Genomic DNA, 20,536 nt, shown 5'->3' with positions numbered 1-20,536 from the left:
CCCTTCCTAATATTGTTCATACGTAGTTTCCCGAAAATTCTCTCCTTTCTTCTCTTTCCCTTTTTAGCCAAGCAGCGCCAGTAACAGATCACATGAGCCTTCCAGGATAGAAAAAAAAAATGAAAAATCCTCCCTTGTCTCTCTCTTTCGCTCCCTATTTTTTGCAAGTGATAATACAGGAGGAGGGGGAAGATTTTGAGCCCTCCCCCCCCTAACTATCCATAGCAACAATGGATAGTCATAAGGGTCGACTGGTCGACATTTGGGTCGTCACTGAGTCTACCATAGGGTCGACTGGTCGAACCTAACCCCATGCAGAACCCCACATATTAATCAAGTCGACCATAGGGTCGACTGGTCGAACCTAACCCCATGCAGAACCCCACATATTAATCAAGTCGACCATAGGGTCGACTGGTCGACATTTGGGTCATCACTGAGTCTACCATAGGGTCGACTGGTCGAACCTAACCCCATGCAGCAGAACCCCACATATTAATCAAGTCGACCATAGGGTCGACTGGTCGAACCTAACCCCATGCAGAACCCCACATATTAATCAAGTCGACCATAGACCAGTCGACCATAGGGTCGACTGGTCGAACCTAACCCCATGCAGAACCCCACATATTAATCAAGTCGACCATAGGGTCGACTGGTCGAACCTAACCCCATGCAGAACCCCACATATTAATCAAGTCGACCATAGACCAGTCGACCATAGGGTCGACTGGTCGAACCTAACCCCATGCAGAACCCCACATATTAATCAAGTCGACCATAGACCAGTCGACCATAGGGTCGACTGGTCGAACCTAACCCCATGCAGAACCCCACATATCAATCAAGTCGACCATAGGGTCGACTGGTCGAACCTAACCCCATGCAGAACCCCACATATCAATCAAGTCGACCATAGGGTCGACTGGTCGAACCTAACCCCATGCAGAACCCCCACATATTAATCAAGTCGACCATAGACCAGTCGACCATAGGGTCGACTGGTCGAACCTAACCCCATGCAGAACCCCACATATTCATCACTAAATCTACCATGAGAATATACTAGTAATATCTACCCCAATAGATATGTCTGGGTATACCCTGTGTGTATCATACCCTCAGGGGTATATCATACCCTTCAAACACCTGTTCCTGCAGCTATGCCACGTGTTGGGAACCAGGTCTAAACACCTGTTAGGTGTATAATAAGGGTCGTACAGCTATGCCACGTATGGGAACCAGGTCTAAACACCTGTCAGGTGTATAATAAGGGTCGTACAGCTATGCCACGTGTTGGGAACCAGGTCTAAACACCTGTCAGTTGTATAATAAGGGTCGTACAGCTGTGCCACGTGTTGGGAACCAGGTCTAAACACCTGTCAGGTGTATAATAAGGGTCGTATAGCTGTGCCACGTGTTGGGAACCAGGTCTAAACACCTGTCAGTTGTATAATAAGGGTCGTACAGCTGTGCCACGTGTTGGGAACCAGGTCTAAACACCTGTCAGTTGTATAATAAGGGTCGTACAGCTGTGCCACGTGTTGGGAACCAGGTCTAAACACCTGTCAGTTGTATAATAAGGGTCATACAGCTGTGCCACGTGTTGGGAACCAGGTCTAAACACCTGTCAGTTGTATAATAAGGGTCGTACAGCTATGCCACGTGTTGGGAACCAGGTCTAAACACCTGTCAGTTGTATAATAAGGGTCGTACAGCTGTGCCACGTGTTGGGAACCAGGTCTAAACACCTGTCAGCTGTATAATAAGGGTCATGCAGCTATGCCACGTGTTGGGAACCAGGTCTAAACACCTGTCAGTTGTATAATAAGAGTCGTACAGCTATGACACGTGTGGGTAGCAGGTCTAAACACCTGTCAGGTGTATAATAAGGGTCGTACAGCTGTGCCACGTGTTGGGAACCAGGTCTAAACACCTGTCAGTTGTATAATAAGGGTCGTACAGCTGTGCCACGTGTTGGGAACCAGGTCTAAACACCTGTCAGGTGTATGATAAGGGTCGTACAGCTGTGCCACGTGTGGGAACCAGGTCTAAACACCTGTCAGGTGTATGATAAGGGTCGTACTGATAAGGCTGGGGTTATGGGTCGTCTCAGTACACAGGACGACCTGGAGGGGGCTGGTCGTCGACCAATGAACCAAAATGTTATATGATAACAACCCAAAAAATGTTATATTATAACAGAGTCATCAAATAACATTTGCATATTCAAATGACTAATGGTTTAAAGTGACTCTTGTATTATGTAACGCATCACCCTGTGTTATTGTTCATTTACAAAGAACGACCCCCATATGTTCACTGGTGTTCTGCGTGAACAACGAGAACACCGTGGTGTTGTGGGGGTGTGGGTGTGTGTGTGTGTGTGTGTGTGTGTGTGTGTGTGTGGGAAGGGAGGATAGGGAGGGGGGGTCGTCGTAGCATAACCCAGGCAAACACGACCTGGTACTGTGGAGTACGACCCTTGAGCACGGTGGTACGACCCCAGGGGTTCGACGGCGTGGACTCTGACCCAAGCCTTAAAGGTCAGGTCAAAGGGGGGGGAGGGGGCCAGTATACCCGAGTCGTTACGTCGTGTTCAAGGGTCGTATACCGTCGTGTTCAAGGGTCGTTACATCGTGGTCAAGGGTCGTTACGTTATGTTGAAGGGTCGTCATATCGTGGTCAAGGGTCGTACCGTCGTGTTCAAGGGTCGTCCCGTCATGCTCAAGGACCCTTCCGTAGTCTTCAAGGGTCGTACCGTCGTGTTCAAGAGTCGTACCTTCGTGCTCGAGTCGTTCCGTCGTGTTCAAGGGTCGTTCCGTCGTGCTCAAGGACCCCTGCTTTGTGTTCAAGGGTCGTACCATCATGTTCAAGGGTCGTATACCCTCATGCTCAAGGGTCGTATACCCTCATCTTCAAGGGTCGTATACCATCATGTTCAAGGGTCGTACACAATCATGTTCAAGGGTCGTATACCCTCATGTTCAAGGGTCGTACACCCTCATGCTCAAGGGTCGTACACCCTCAAGTTCAAGGGTTGTCCCCTCGTACTCAAGGGTCGTACACCCTAATGCTCAAGGGTCGTACACCCTCCTGTTCAAGGGTCGTACACCATCATGTTCAAGGATCGTCCCCTCGTGCTCAAGGGTCGTACCCCCGTCGTACTCAAGGGTCGTCGTCCCGTGTACTCATGGGTCGTCCCGTGTACTCAAGGGTCGTCCCGTCGTACTCAAGGGTCGTACCCCATCCGTAGCCAAAGGGATATCAAAACTTCCATCAGAAGACACACACGCCATCCACTAGCCAATACAACCCAACCAATATCTCCCTTTTTTTTGGGAGATAAGAACAGAGATAGAGAGATAAGAAGAGATAAGAGATTAGAGAGAGATAAGAAGAGCTGGGAGGGGCAAGGGCTCTGTCAAAGAGACAGAGAGAGACAGAGATAGTAACGCATCAAACCTCCCTTTGTGACAGACCCCACTTTTCCCCCACACTTCACTCAGTCGTCTCCACCTCACCCGTCGTCCTACAGCGATAAACCCCGTCTAATAGACAGGGAAGGATCTTCCCCCTTCTGTCTTCGCCCGTCGTCCTACAGCGATAAACCCCGTCTAATAGACAGGGAAGGATCTTCCCCTCTCTGTCTTCACCCGTCGTCCTACAGCGATAAACCCCGTCTAATAGACAGGGACAGATCCTCCCCCCTCTGTCTTCGCCCGTCGTCCTACAACGACAAGACCCGTCTAATAGACAGGGACAGAGCCTCCCCTTCCTCTGTCTTCGCCCGTCGTCCTACAACGACAAGACCCGTCTAATAGACAGGGACGGATCCTCCCTCGCTCTGTCTTCGCCCGTCGTCCTACAGCGATAGATAGACGACAGAGGACTTCCTCCCCCCCCAACCTCACACCCCCCTGAGGTCGTCTACGTAAACACAAGGCCTGTGGCACAGCTCGAAGGGCCAGGCCAAGGGCCAAGGGCGGGCCAAGGGCCAAGGGCGGCGGAAAGGGGGGGGGGTTAGTGGACGGTGGGAGGGGAGGTGGAACAGAAGCGACCCCTGGTGGTGGTGTGGTGCCTCCGTGGAATACAAACTCCCCTTGGGGAGGGGATAACTGAACTCCCCCGGGAGGGAAAATAAGTGAATATAACCCCCCGGGAGAGAAAATAAGTGAATTGAACTCCCCTGGGGGAAAAATAAGTGAACATATTTCCCCTGGAGAGAAAATAAGTGAATTTAACTCCCCGGGGGGGGAAAAATAAGTGAATATAACCCCCCCGGGGGAGAAAAAATAAGTTGGGAAAATGGTTTTTAACCCCCCTGGGGGGGAAAAAATAAGTTGGGGAAAAAAATGTAAACCCCCCTGGGGGAAAATAAGTGAATATTTAAAAAAAAACTCCCCGGGGAAAAAAGGGAAAAAAATAAGTGAATTTAACCCCCCGGGGGAAAAAAGGAAAATAAGGGAAAAAATTTTAAACTCCCCGGGAAAAAAGTGAAAAATTAAAAAAGTGAATAAAAACCCCCCTGGGGGAAAAAAATAAGTTTTTTAAAAATTTTAACCCCCCGGGGGAGGGGGGGGAAATTTTAACTTAAAAAAATGTGTTTGGGAAAAATAATTATTTAAAAAAAGGGAAAAGGGGAAAAAAAGGTTTCCCCAAAATTTTTCCCCCCAAAATGGTTTGGGGAAAAAAAGTAAACCCCCCGGGAAAAAGTTTTTTGGAAGGGAAAGGAAAAAAGGAAAAGGGGGGAAAAAAGTAAAACCCCAAAAAATTTTTTCCTTTTTTTAAAAAAGGGGGAGTTAAGGAGGGGGAAGTGACGGGACTCCTGAAGGAGGAGGAGGGGGAAGTGACAGACCTCCTGAAGGAGGAGGGGAGGGGGAATAAAGCCTCCTGAAGGGGGGAGGGGGGGAAAAAGACAAAACCTCCTGAAGGAGGAGGAGGAAGTGACAGACCTCCTGAAGGAGGAGGAGGAGGAGGAGGAAATAACAGACCCCTAAAGGGAGGGGAGGCGGGGAAAAGTGCAGAGCTACTCCTGAAGGAGGAGGAGGAGAAAGTGACAGACCTCCTGAAGGAGGACGAGGAAGTGACAGAGCTCCTGAAGGAGGAGGGAAGGCCCAACGGATTGGGGACCCCCCAAAAAACCCCAAAAAGGGGATTGAGGAAAAAAACCAGGGGGGAACAACGGGAAAAGGGATGGGGAAAAAAGCCGGGGTGAAAAAAGCCCCGGGGGAAAAAACGCCGGGGAGGAAAAACGCCGGGGAAAAAACGCCAACGGAGGGGCCCGAAAGGGGGTCAACGAAAAGGGGAGTGAAAAAAACCGGTGGGGGGGCCAAAAACAACCCCCCAAAAAGGTGGGGGGCCAAAAACAACGCCGGGGAAAAAACGCAACGGAGGGGGGGCCCCAAAAAAACAAAAAAAGGGAGGGACCCCAAAAAAAAAAGGGGTAACCCAGACAAAAAGGGGGAACAAAACCCGGGAGGGGGGGCCAAAAACCCAGAAACAGGGGTGAAACCCCCAACGGATGGGGCCAAAAAAAACGCCCCGGGGGGGAGACAAAAAAACGCCCGGGGAAAAACGACCCGGGAGGGGCAAAAAAAAACCGGGGTTCAACGCCCAGGGAGGAGGGAAAACGACCCCCCTTTCCCCCCTTCCCCCAAAAACCGGGGGGGGAAAAAGGGGAGGGGGAAAAAAGAAAAGAGGTGATAAAAAGCCGGGGGGCAACAAAAACGAGGGGAGGAAAAGAAAAGGGGGGGAAAAAGGAAAAAGGGGTGGGGAAAAAGAAAAAGGGGGGAAACAACAAAAAAGGGAAAGGGAAAAAGAGAGGGGGAAAAAGAAAAAGGAGGAGGAAAAAAAAAGGGGTGGGGAAAAAGAAAAAGGGGGGGGAGGAAAAAACAAAGGGGGAAACGGGGAAGGAAAAAGACAAAGGGAGGAAAAAGAAAAACAGGAGGGGGAAAAAGAAAAAGGGGAGGGGGGAAAAAGACAAAGAGAGGGGGGAAAAAAGAAAAAGGGGGAGGGGGAAAAAGAAAAAGGGAGGAGGAAAAAGAAAAAGGGAGGAAAAAAAAAGGGAGGAAAAAAGAAACAGGGGGGAAAAAGAAAAAGAGAGGAGGAAAAAGAAAAAGGGGGGAAAAAGAAAAAGGTAGGGGAAAGTTTCCCAAAAACCGGGTTGTGGGGGGCCCTCAAAAACAAACAGACCGGGGGTTGATAAATCCGACCAGGGGGGGGGTACAAAAAAGGGGGGGGGGGGTCTAAAGGAAAACGGGGGTTTGGGGTAAAAACCCCAAAAACAACGGGGAGTGGGATGCCCCAAAACAACAAACAACAGGGGGTGGGATAATCAAAACGACAGACAACAGGTAGTGGGATGATCAAAACAACAGACAACAGGGGGTGGGATGATCAAAACAAGACAACAGGTAGTGAGGTGCTCAAAACAACAGACAACAGGTAGTGGGATGATCAATACAACAGACAACAGGGGGTAGGATGATCAATACAACAGACAACAGGTAGTGGGATGCTCAAAACAACAGACAACAGGTGGTGGGATGATCAAAACAACGGACAACAGGTAGTGGGATGCTCAAAACAACAGACAACAGGGGGTGGGATGATCAAAACAACAGACAACAGGAGGTGGGATGATCAAAACAACAGACAACAGGGGGTGGGATGATCAAAACAACAGACAACAGGTAGTGGGATGCTCAAAACAACAGACAACAGGTGGTGGGATGATCAAAACAACAGACAACAGGGGGTGGGATGATTAAAACAACAGACAACAGGTAGTGGGATGATCAAAACAACAGACAACAGGTGGTGGGATGATCAAAACAACATACAACAGGTGGTGGGATGATTAAAACAACAGACAACAGGTGGTGGGATGATCAAAACAACAGACAACAGGGGGTGGGATGATTAAAACAACAGACAACAGGTAGTGGGATGCTCAAAACAGACAACAGGTGGTGGGATGATCAAAACAACATACAACAGGTGGTGGAATGATTAAAACAACAGACAACAGGTAGTGGGATGATCAAAACAACAGACAACAGTTAGTGGGATGCTCAAAACAACAGACAACAGGGAGTAAACAACAGACAACAGGGAGTGAAAAACAGACAACAGAGAGTGAGTGAACAACAGACAACAGGGAGTGAACAACAGACTACAAGTAGGTAGTGAACAACAGACAACAGGGAGTGAACAACAGACAACAGGTAGTGAACAACAGACAACAGGGAGTGAGTCAACAACAGACAACAGGGAGCGAAAACAGACAACAGGGAGTGAGTGAACAACAGACAACAGGTAGCTGGAGTCAAATAACAGACAACAGGTAGAACGAATTACGAAACAGGTAAAACAACAGAACAGGTAGTTGGGAGGAGAAAGACTGACATAACAGGTAGTGGAAACATGCAAAACAACAGGTAATGGGATACGAAAGAAAACAGGTAGTGGGGGAATTCGCAGGCAACGGGGAAGTGGGGAAATGGGGGGGATGAAGTCATAGAAAACGCGACGTGGGACGTAACGAAATTATGCAACACGCAGTTAGAATATAATTCGCGGTCTATTTACTTATATAAGTGATACAACAGGTAGTAGGAAGTATTAATAATGCCAAATGGAATCAACTCCCAACCATCCGTTGGACAATAACAACCACAGGTAGTGGGGGAGGGAGGGAAGGGGGAGAATATAAAGCGCGCCAACATGCGATGGGAAACGGAGATAATCTCTTACGTCACACACATCATGTACTACGAACAGCTGTCGTAGTAACAGAGGGGGGGGAGATTGCATGGGGGGGGGAAGCGGAAGGGAGAGAACATGAGCGACCTTGAGGTGGGGGAAGAGAGAGAGAGAGAGAGAGAGAGAGAGAGAGAGAGAGAGAGAGAGAGAGAGAGAGAGAGAGAGAGTTGGGGGGGGGGTGCATGATGGTGGGGTGGGAATAACTGAATTTCTATTGTATTTACCTTACATCTGGGGGGGGGGATTTCAGTGGGGCTTCTACTTCTACCCATCTACCTCTTGTTAAATCCTGTAAATAGAGGCAATAAGTGAATTATCAAATACACTACAGACGTATTAAACAACTTAATAAAATTCATTATCATCTTGTTCAAAGCAGAAGCTATGGATAAATTACTACCTTAATCATAAATTAGTTTATTACCCTCATTTAATTATGGTATTTCCGGGGAGTTTAATCGGAATACTGGAGTGTTAATAGCCTTAAGAAAAATAGCATGAATAATGCTGTAAAAAAAAAAAATGGCGCCTGACGAGGCAAAAAAGGAAGTGGCGTGACGTCACAAGGCGGGAGAGTAATGTCAACACGGACCGACTACGTTCACGAACGCTAGTATTTACCGGATTTGGGGGTAAATATGTCCACTTCCGCATGTTCGTAATATAGAAAAACTATTCCAATTATATATATTTTTTTTTAGAATTTCAACGAAAATAAAACCAGACTAGGAAGCAGAAAACTAGTTTCCGATATTTTCTCAGAAAGCCAAACGGGACCGATGACGAATGCACTCGCTTGTCTTTTTAAAGGACCTGCAGACATTATTTTTTTTTCGTAATTTACACTCGTTGTGGCACAACCTTCCTTATTTACATGATTTACATAAACTCCTTGTGGGTATTTACATGAGACTGTGTATCGTAGCCCAGAGAAAATTAAAGAATATTTAAATCGAATCTATAACAGCTTGCGATGTCTGGCAACTTTACTCCTAATATGCCAAGAAGACGATAATGTCTTCTCAAAGTCAACTTAAAAGTGATATTTAAAGTAATTCTTTTTTCTTATGAGATTATAGTCATCTTTGCGGTAATTTTACATTCTCACATTTCGTACTAGGAATGATAATCTCTTAGAAATTATATTTTGGCTAAAGATTGAAACTCAAGTCTGTACAACCATTAAAACATTGTATATATTATTTCTCATTTCTTTTAATACGTATCCGCCATTTCCCGTGTTAGGGAGGTAGCGTAAGGAACAGAGGACTGAGCAGGCTTTGAGGGAAAGATCCTCACTTGGCCCCCTTCTCTGTTCCGTATTTTGGAAAAGTAAAAACAGAATGGGAAGAAACCATACACACACACACACACACACACACATATATATATATATATATATATATATATATATATATATATATATATATATATATATATATATGTATCTTTATTTATCATTCATTATACTTTATCGCTGTCTCCCGCGTTAGCGAGGTAGCGCAAGGAAACAGACGAAAGAATGGCCCAACCCACCCACATACACATGTATATACATACACGTCCACACACGCACATATACATACCTATACATCTCAACGTATACATAGAAATACATAAACAGACGTATACATATATACACATGTACATATTCATACTTGCTGCCTTCATCCATTCCCGTCGCCACCCCGCCACACATGACAACCCCCTCCCCCTGCCGTAGTGCTCAAGGGTCGTATCGTAAATAGCTGAGGGTCGTACCATGGTGCTCAAGGGTCGTATCGTAAATAGCTGAGGGTCGTACCATGGTGCTCAAGGGTCGTATCGTAATGGTTGAGGGTCGTACCGTGGTGCTCAAGGGTCGTATCGTAATGGCTGATGGTCGTATCGTGGTGCTCAAGGGTCGTATCGTAATGACTGAGGGTCGTACCATGGTGCTCAAGGGTCGTATCGTAATGGTTGAGGGTCGTACCATGGTGCTCAAGGGTCGTCTCGTAATGGTTGAGGGTCGTACCATGGTGCTCAAGGGTCGTATCGTAATGGTTGAGGGTCGTACCATGGTGCTCAAGGGTCGTATCGTAATGGCTGATGGTCGTATCGTGGTGCTCAAGGGTCGTATCGTCATGGCTGAGGGTCGTACCGTGGTGGTCAAGGGTCGTATCGTAATGACTGAGGGTCGTACCGTGGTGGTCAAGGGTCGTATCGTAATGACTGAGGGTCGTACAGTGGTGGTCAAGGGTCGTATCGTAATGACTGAGGGTCGTACCGTGGTGCTCAAGGGTCGTATCGTAAAAATACGTCATAAAGAGAACTACAATTGTACTTAGTGTAATATTCAACGAGTAATAAATGGGCAAGATTTACTTCAGTCTACGATACCATAATATCAAGAAGAAAACGTACGAGTCGTGGGGGAAAACACAGAAAACGTTATCATTTTTATGACTAACTCTGTCATTTCGAATGATGCTTACATTTCATTATCAATTTTATCATTTCCTTATCTATCATGGCATTCCAATATTTTTCACGTATGAGGGATAAACATATAAACATTTTTTATGTTAAAATAATCTTATAATGACCCAGAGATAAATAGTTACTACGAAAAACATTGCTCTCTTAAGATCTAACAAAATTGGGTAACTTTACAATATAAATTCTCACTCAAATTCTCTATTAAGGATATACAAATCCCTACCAACATTTATATAAACATTTTCCCCTCATGTTGTAAAAATTATTTCTATATAGAGTCCTACCAATTTACTGTAATATACGAAATTTATCAAACGAAAATATTATATCATTGAGAACAATTTAGCCGTAATATATATGTATATATATATATATATATATATATATATATATATATATATATATATATATATATATATATAACGATGTTTTATTATTGAAAATATTGGTTTTAGTGGCCCCCACGTGTAGCAACGACAGAATCAGAGACAGAAAACGGGATGTGTATACTTCGCACTTGCTTCCTAATACCCGAATATTCAAATCCATTCCTAATTAGCATGGATCCAGTCAGCCTACGTCATCAGACTACCTCAGTGCCTCGTTGGCCTTATTTTGCCGACAAGTCTTGGCAAAACACCACCTTATCAGCTCCTCCTTTGGCTCCTTATCTCCTTATCTTCATCTTCGACCGGCCGTGTCGCTGGGTTCTAAACCTTCCCCCTCCCCCCCATGCTCGTTAAGGTGATTCTGATGACGCTGAAGAGCCATTGGTCAATTTCTTGGCGTGTCTGAAACCCGTCGTAAACACGTTCGCTCACAAGGCACCAACCCACACTCCGTTTACCATCCTCGTTTCCCCTCCCTCTACCTACGTCTTCCAGCGTTCGTGTGTTTGTTTGTGCCCTTGCTACAGCGGCCTTAACGACCTTGTTAGAGGCCTTAACGACCTGTTTGGTGTGTGTGTGTGTGATAGTGTTATCAGTGATAAAGATAACATAGAAATATAGTCTTTACAGCCATGTTCCACGAAGCCACATGTCTGTATATATACGATGACCTTCCATTTTGGATCGTTCAATAGGGGTCAGGGTCAAAGGTCATCGTCCAATAGGTCAGGTCAAAGGTCATATACGATGACCTTTCATTTTGGATCGTCCAATAGGGGTCAGGGTCAAAGGTCATCGTCCAATAGGTCAGGTCAAAGGTCATAAACGATGACCTTCCATTTTGGATCGTCCAATTGGGGTCAGGGTCAAAGGTCATCGTCCAATAAGGAAGGTGTCAGGTCAAAGGTCACACCTGGATACTCCAAAAGGGTCATAGTGCCTTGAAAGGTGTTTTTCAAATCAGCCTTGATAAAAAAAAGGGGGGGACCTCAAAGGGGGGGACCTCAAAGGGGGGGAACCTCAAAGGGGGGACCTCAAAGGGGGGGGGGGACCTCAGCTGTCATACGAACTGGCCATTCGAGGACCACGAAGTGGCAATTAGCCTGTTCGTAGTTCGGTCTCTGGCCCCACCATACGACCAGGTGTGAGAGGGAGGGGGGGGTAGGGTAGTTAGGGTAGGGTAGTTAGGGTAGGGTAGTTACAATTGTTACGGTGGGGGGGAGGGGACAAGGACGAGTTTGAAGGTAGTTAGGAGTAAAGTGATGTACAGAACAAACGAGAAGTGTATGGCTGTATTGAAATAGGTCACCTTCCTTGTTATGAAGAACATAGAACACTGATAACTGTTCTATAACTATAGTAATCTGTTATAGCTCTCCCACAGATGATCTGTCTATACCCAATTTCAATCTAAATCTTTCAAAATATACGTTCTATATATCCCCCATGGTCTAAATCTAACTCACTAACTATAGGGAGCTGGGTCAAATACAGGATCTATACCCGAGGGCGTCATTTCTCGTAATGGTCGAGTCTTATCTGAGATACTAACGACCACTGACCTTTCAGGAGGTGGAGAGATCGGGTCGACCTGCGCCCCAACGGGGTCTGTGGTGGCCGAAAGTGGGGCCAAAATGCCCCATCAGAAAGTCAAGTTCGACATCCACGCTCTAAATGAAGCTCTAGCCAACCTCCTGACCCTGGTAAGCCTTAGAGTCGTCATTAGCAACATTTAAAACTAATTTCCTCTCATGTACTTTCCCTTACTAGAAAATAGAGCAAAATTATTTAAGTTATCCCTAAAAATCTTACGTTTTCTCTAATAAGAAATACGTCCGTTTTCTTCGAACTACGACGGGGGACTCACTCAATTCTGTCGTTGTTGGATCAATGGCTCCTACATCAAAACACACCTCACTTATAGCCAACATAACTTAGTTTTAACTTAAAAGAAAGAGGAAATATAAGTTATTCATCAGTTAGACATTAAATCATTAAGCTGGACACCGCTCAAGACCCTAACTGCAACGAAACTTGATGGCAACAATGTATATGGCTCCATTATCCCTTTATTACTGCTAATGTTTACACTTTCCCTAGGAACTGCTAATGCCTCTGCTCGCCATCCTCTCATCCTTATACTGCCTCTAAAATGCCTCATCCTTCTTGATAATCCTTCTAAATAATCCTCTTCCTCCATCTTCTTCCTTCTCCCTTGAAAATTATAATTAATACTTGGTCCACCTCAAGGCATTTCACTTCTCCACTGGCCAAAGGTAATCCATTACTGCCTCTCCTTCGCCGTGAGTAACTGCCACTACTGCCTCTTCTTCGCTGAGTAATTGCTACTACTGCCTCTCCTTCGCTGAGTAACTGCTACTACTGCCTCTCACTTGCCGAGTTAGTGCCACTATTGCCTCTCCTTCGCTGAGAAATTGCCACTACTGCCTCTCCTTCGCAGAGAAATTGCCACTACTGCCTCTCCTTCGCTGAGTAAGTGCTACTACTGCCTCTCCTTCGCTGAGTAAGTGCTACTACTGCCTCTCCTTCTCTGAGTAACTGCCACTACTGCCTCTTCTTCGCTGAGTAACTGCCACTACTGCCTCTCCTTCGCTGAGTAACTGCCACTACTGCCCCTTTTCCCCTCTGATGCCACTTACTACTAATGCCTCTCCACCCCTTTTGCCCCCTAACAGACCAGCGCGCCACTAGACCTTCATATTTTGGAAGGGTCAACCAGCCCACCCCCGCCCTCCCCTCGCACCCACGCCCACCCTCAGCCCACCCCCGCCCATCCTCAGCCCACCCCCGCCCATCCTCAGCCCACCCACGCCCACCCTCAGCCCACCCCCGCCCATCCTCAGCCCACCCGAGCCCATCCTCAGCCCCTCCCCGCCCTTCCTCACCCCGCCCATCCTCAGCCCACCCCCGCCCATCCTCAACCCCTCCCCGTCCTTCCTCACCCCGCCCATCCTCAGCCCACCCGAGCCCATCCTCAACCCACCCCTGCCCATCCTCAGCCCACCCGAGCCCATCCTCCACCCCTCCCCACCCATCCTCAGCCCACTCCCGCCCATCCGAAGGGCCACGCCCTTGGGAAGACAGAGAACCCCCCACGACCCAAGGGCGTGATGGGCCTTCCTCCACCACCTAAGCCCCCTCGGAGCAGCTGGAGGAGGGCGGCCACACAGAGGAACCCGAAGCAACAGACGATCCTCCTGTCGCAGTCGACGAAGGAGGAGGACCTGACGAAGGAGGAGGAGGGGCGGTGGCGAAGGGCGCCACCACCACCCTACGAGGACCCAGGCCTCGCGGAGGACCCCTCCCTCTCCGCTTGCTCCTTCGAGAGCGACAGCGCCGACGAAGGAGGAGGCGCTGAAGGAGGGAAGCGAGGGAGTATTAGCGCCGACGGAGGCGCTGACGAAGGAGGGAAGCGAGGGAGTACATTCCTCTCGGCCCTGAAGGGCGGGGCGGTGAGAGACCGCATCAGGAACCTGACGAAGAAGAAGACGAAGAAGACGACGACGGAGACGAAGACGAAGAAGACGACGACGGAGACGACGAAGACGACGACGAAGGCGAAGACGAAGACGACGAGGTCCAGGAGTCTACAGATCAGCGCCCCCTGTGGCTTCAAACACCTCGCTGGACCCACACTTCTCCTGACGCGAGACCAGGGACCTCCTGACGCGAGACCAGGACCTCCTGACGCGAGACCAGGACCTCCTGACGCGAGACCAGGACCTCCTGACGCGAGACCAGGACCTCCTGACGCGAGACCAGGGACCTCCTGACGCGAGACCAGGACCTCCTGACGCAAGACCAGGACCTCCTGACGCGAGACCACGACCTCCTGACGCGAGACCAGGACCTCCTGACGCGAGACCACGACCTCCTGACGCGAGACCAGGGACCTCCTGACGCGAGACCAGGGACCTCCTGACGCGAGACCAGGACCTCCTGACGCGAGACCAGGGACCTCCTGACGCGAGACCAGGGACCTCCTGACGCGAGACCAGGACCTCCTGACGCGAGACCAGGGACCTCCTGACGCGAGACGAGGACCTCCTGACGCGAGACCACGACCTCCTGACGCGAGACCACGACCTCCTGACGCGAGGCCAGGACCTCCTGACGCGAGGCCACGACCTCCTGACGCGAGACCACGACCTCCTGACGCGAGACCAGGAGGCGCGGGAGGCGCGGGGCGGCCTCGAGGCGAGGCAGAACAGATGAATGGCGCGGGTGGTGGCGCGGGAGAAAGACAGGAGTTCTAACCCTTAAATACGACTGTACGACCCTTAAATACGACTTTACGACCCTTAAATACGACTTTACGACCCTTAAATACGACTTTACGACCCTTAAATACGACGTTACGACCTTTAAAATACGACGTTACGACCCTTAAATACGACTTTACGACCCTTAAATACGACGTTACGACCCTTAAATACGACGTTACGACCCTTAAATACGACGTTACGACTCAAATACGACGTTACGACCCTAAAAGTACGACGGTACGACCCTTAAACACGACGCTACGACCCTTAAATACGACGCTACGACCCTTAAATACGACGGTACGACCCTTCGAATACAACGGTACGACCCTTAAATACGACAGCTTTACCACAAGACCTAACCCTTAAGGGCAAAGGGCATGATACGACCAGTAAACTCAGTAAACTCACTGATAACGACCCATGGCGGAGGTACTTAAAAAAACACATACGACCAACGTATACCAACTGTAAACTGTTGAGGAATACCATATGTAAACTGCTTTCATGGCACGTCTGAGCCACGTACTGACACATGTAAACCACTGGGGTATACCACCCATAGCAACGTCGTCTGTAAACTGTTGAGGAATACCATATGTAAACTGCATTCATGGCATGTCTGGGCCACGTACTGACACATGTAAACCACTGGGGTATACCACCCATAGCAACGTCGTCTGTAAACTGTTGAGGAATACCATATGTAAACTGCATTCATGGCATGTCTGGGCCCACGTACTGACACCTGTAAACCACTGGGGTATACCACCCATAGCAACGTCGTCTGTAAACTGTTGAGGAATACCATATGTAAACTGCTTTCATGGCACGTCTGGGCCACGTCCTGACACATGTAAACCACTGGGGTATACCACCCATAGCAACGTCGTCTGTAAACTGTTGAGGAATACCATATGTAAACTGCTTTTATGGCACGTCTGGGCCACGTATTGACACATGTAAACCACTGGGTATACCACCCATAGCAACGTCGTCTGTAAACTGGTCTCAGCACAGCCTATCAAAAGTAAACTTCCAAACTTAATATGTAAACTATGGCAGACTGGACAACTCTATGTAGACTATAGAGACACACAATTCGTGCCTGTAAACTGTAGCCCATTTCAGTACCCACTGTACTCATCTGTAAACTCTTTTGGCACAATAAATGTATTATTGTAATGTGTTTCTGTACTTCCCTTCATTTGCATATTGCTAAATGTTCTATAACAATTAAAATTATCCTGGTATACCATTACTATAATGTTATTTGTATTATAATCTATTTATTAAGCTTCTGGTAAACCATATATATATATATATATATATATATATATATATATATATATATATATATATATGTGTGTGTGTGTGTGTGTGTGTGTGTGTGTGTGTGTTGGAAAGGATCACAATTTTGCGCGTGATCAAGATATTCCTATGAGTCCACAGGGAAAATGAAACACGAAAAGTTGCCAAGTGCACTTTCGTGTCATAATCACATCATCAGGGAAGACACAAGAGAGAAATATAACAGTCAGTTGATATACAACGAAGAGACGAAGCTAGGACGCCATTTTGGTAAACATTTATATATATATATATATATATATATATATATATATATATATATTAAGCTTAAAAACCTGTGTAGTTTGTAAACTTAGAGTACCAAATTCAACCCATGTTTTGACTTCAGTCTTAACTACACACTGCCTTGGACATACACCCCATCTGAAGCTACACTACCTGGATATACACCCCATCTGAAGTTACACTACCTGGATATACACCCCATCTGAAGTTACACTCCCTGGATATACACCCCATCTGAAGCTACACTCCCTGGACATACACCCCATCTGAAGCTACACTCCCTGGACATACACCCCATCTGAAGCTACACTACCTGGATATACACCCCATCTGAAGCTACACTCCCTGGATATACACCCCATCTGAAGCTACACTCCCTGGACATACACCCCATCTGAAGCTACACTCCCTGGACATACACCCCATCTGAAGCTACACTACCTGGATATACACCCCATCTGAAGCTACACTACCTGGATATACACCTCATCTGAAGTTACACTCCCTGGATATACACCCCATCTGAAGCTACACTACCTGGATATACACCCCATCTGAAGTTACACTACCTGGATATACACCTCATCTGAAGTTACACTCCCTGGATATACACCCCATCTGAAGCTACACTCCCTGGACATACACCCCATCTGAAGCTACACTACCTGGATATACACCCCATCTGAAGCTACACTCCCTGGATATACACCCCATCTGAAGCTACACTCCCTGGATATACACCCCATCTGAAGCTACACTCCCTGGATATACACCCCATCTGAAGCTACACTCCCTGGATATACACCCCATCTGAAGCTACACTCCCTGGACATACACCCTATCTGAAGCTACACTCCCTGGATATACACCCCATCTGAAGCTACACTCCCTGGATATACACCCCATCTGAAGCTACACTCCCTGGATATACACCATCTGAAGTTACACTCCCTGGATATACACCCCATCTGAAGCTACACTACCTGGATATACACCCCATCTGAAGCTACACTCCCTGGATATACACCCCATCTGAAGCTACACTCCCTGGACATACACCCTATCTGAAGCTACACTCCCTGGATATACACCCCATCTGAAGCTACACTCCCTGGATATACACCCCATCTGAAGCTACACTCCCTGGATATACACCATCTGAAGTTACACTCCCTGGATATACACCCCATCTGAAGCTACACTCCCTGGATATACACCCCATCTGAAGCTACACTCCCTGGATATACACCCCATCTGAAGCTACACTCCCTGGATATACACCCCATCTGAAGCTACACTCCCTGGATATACACCCCATCTGAAGCTACACTCCCTGGATATACACCCCATCTGAAGCTACACTCCCCAGAGAAACACAGGACATGAAGATTGGAACAAATTACACTGACCTCGAACATCTAGGATTCGAACCCGTTCCCATCTGTGTGGTAGGCGGGTACGCAGCACAGCCGAGTGCATTAGCGTCCCCAGCTACCACACAAATAATACGGGGTTCGAATCCTAAGACTTTGATCTCAGAACTTAGCAAAAAACCCCAGAACCTACCACCCCCCTAACCCCAGATACTCACCCCCAGATATTGACCCCGAAGAGACACCCCCCCTTGACCCCAGTCATGTGGAGAGGGGCGGGGGAAGGGGCAGAAGGGGGTATCTTGGGGGGGGGAGAATACGACGAGGAGGGGGGGAGGGGGGCTTTTGGAGAAGGGAGGGACAGGGTTGGAGGAATTCTTGGAGGGAAGGATTTGAGGGAGCTTGGAGGTGAGGGAGGAGGGATGGGGGGCTTTTGGAGGAGGGACAGGGTTGGAGGAATTCTTGGAGGGAAGGATTTGAGGGAGCTTGGAGGTGAGGGGAGAAGGGGGGGGGGGCTTTTGGAGGAGGGACAGGGTTGGAGGAATTCTTGGAGGGAAGGATTTGAGGGAGCTTGGAGGTGAGGAAGGAGGGAGGGGGGCTTTTGGAGGAGGGACAGGGTTGGAGGAATTCTTGGAGGGAAGGATTTGAGGGAGCTTGGAGGTGGAGGGTGGGGGGGGGGGTGGTGTCAGGGTTATAAAGGGTGAGTCCTTGAAGGATTTGGAGTCGTGAGGGGCGTTTCTGGAAGGGGCAGGGGAGGGAAGGGGAGGGAAGGGGGGGGCGTCTTGCAACGGGCCTTTGGAGGGGGGGGTGAAGGGCTTGCTTTGGGGAAGGGAGGAGGGGGGTGGGGGGGTGGTGTGTGTGTGAGAGCGGTGGTGGGGAAAGGGGGGGATGATGGGGGGGGCTTGGAGGGAGGGGGGAAGGGAGGGGGGAAGGGAGGCAGGAGGCAGGCCCCGCCCCAGGCCCCAGCCCCGTTGCCCCAACCCCGTGAAAGGGGAGGCAATTGGGATAATCTGTCTCACAAAAGACGAGTCTAGAGGGAGGGTGAGGGGAGGGAGGGGGGTGGTGTGGTCCGGAAGGGAGGGGAGGGGAGGGGAAGGGAGGGGGGATGGCTGGTGGGCTGGTGGGCCTGGCCTGACCCCCCCCACCGACCCACCCTGTGAGAGCAGAACCCGCACTCCCCTCCTCCCCCTCCCCTCCCCTCCCCCCACCACAGGGAGAGCAGAGGGAGAGGAGGGCAAGAAGAGGAGAGGGAGAGGAGGCCAGGATGTGGGAGATTGGTGGGGGGTCCAGGAGCTGGTATGGTGAGTGTTGGAGATGGGAGGTGGAGGCTGTGGTGGTGGTGGTGTTGTGGTGGTGGTGGTGGAGGCTATGGTGGTGGTGGTGGAGTTGTGGTGGTGGAGGCTATGGTGGTTGTGGTAGAGTTGTGGTGGTGGAGGCTGTGGTGGTGGTGGTGGAGGCTGTGGAGATGTTGGAGGCTGTGGTGGTGGTGGTGGAGTTGTGATGGTGGAGGCTATAGTGGTGGTGGTGGAGTTGTGGTGGTGGAGGCTATGGTGGTTGTGGTAGAGTTGTGGTGGTGGAGGCTGTGGTGGTGGTGGTGGAGGCTGTGGAGATGTTGGAGGCTGTGGTGGTGGTGGTGGAGTTGTGATGGTGGAGGCTATAGTGGTGGTGGTGGAGTTGTGGTGGTGGAGGCTATGGTGGTTGTGGTAGAGTTGTGGTGGTGGAGGCTATGGTGGTTGTGGTAGAGTTGTGGTGGTGGAGGCTGTGGTGGTGGTGGTGGAGGCTGTGGAGATGTTGGAGGCTGTGGTGGTGGTGGTGGAGTTGTGATGGTGGAGGCTATAGTGGTGGTGGTGGAGTTGTGGTGGTGGAGGCTGTGGTGGTGGAGCTGTGGTGGTGGTGTTGGTGGAGTTGTGGTGAAGGCTGTGGTGGTGGTGGAGGCTGTGGTGGTGTTGGTGGAGTTGTGGTGGTGGAGGCTGTGGTGGTGGTGGTGGTGTAGTGGTGGAGGCTGTGGTGGTGTTGGTGGAGTTGTGGTGGTGGAGGCTGTGGTGGTGGTGGTGGAGTTGTGGTGGTGGAGGCTGTGGTGGTGGTGGTGGAGTTCTGGTGGTGGAGGCTGTGGTGGTGGTGGTGTAGTGGTGGAGGCTTTGAGGATGGTGGCAGATGGAGCACTCAATCTCCACCTGTTCCACTCTACGACCCTAGAGAACGACCCTATACGACCCTAGAGAACTATCCTAGACGACCCTAGAGAACGACCCTAGACGACCCTAGAGAACTACCCTAGACGACCCTAGAGAACGACCCTAGACGACCCTAGAGAACTACCCTGGACGACCCTAGAGAACGACCCTACAGAACTACCCTAGACGACCCTAAAGAACGACCCTAGACGACCCTAGACTCTACGACCCTCTACCACGACCCCTCTACCTCACGACGACCATAAGGGTCAGATCACAGTGTAGTCGTACTCAGAAAGTCGTCCTTAAAGGCTCATATAACCAGACTGAATTTCGTAACATAAAACCCCCTCTCGTCTCTAGTCCAATTTAGAATCAAAAGCGATTTAGAACTAGAATTTAGAATATATATATATATATATATATATATATATATATATATATATATATATATATATATATTTTTTTTTTTT

At 48.8% G+C, this 20,536-nt stretch overlaps 1 protein-coding gene across 1 annotated transcript; it reads left to right on the top strand.

Annotated features, from left to right (window-relative positions):
- The first annotated feature begins 12,088 nt into the window (after nt 1–12,088).
- Nucleotides 12,089–14,579, top strand: LOC139764302 (uncharacterized). The gene is made up of 2 exons (XM_071690791.1): nt 12,089–12,337; nt 13,331–14,579. The coding sequence occupies exons 1-2, from the start codon at nt 12,269–12,271 to the stop codon at nt 14,426–14,428; spliced, it is 1,167 nt and encodes a 388-aa protein (XP_071546892.1). The 5' UTR covers nt 12,089–12,268; the 3' UTR covers nt 14,429–14,579.
- Nucleotides 14,580–20,536: the final 5,957 nt, after the last annotated feature.

This window comes from Panulirus ornatus, chromosome 49, assembly GCF_036320965.1.
Source record: "Panulirus ornatus isolate Po-2019 chromosome 49, ASM3632096v1, whole genome shotgun sequence".
Classification (NCBI taxonomy): domain Eukaryota; kingdom Metazoa; phylum Arthropoda; class Malacostraca; order Decapoda; family Palinuridae; genus Panulirus; species Panulirus ornatus.
This window is presented reverse-complemented; position numbering and strand designations above follow the sequence as displayed.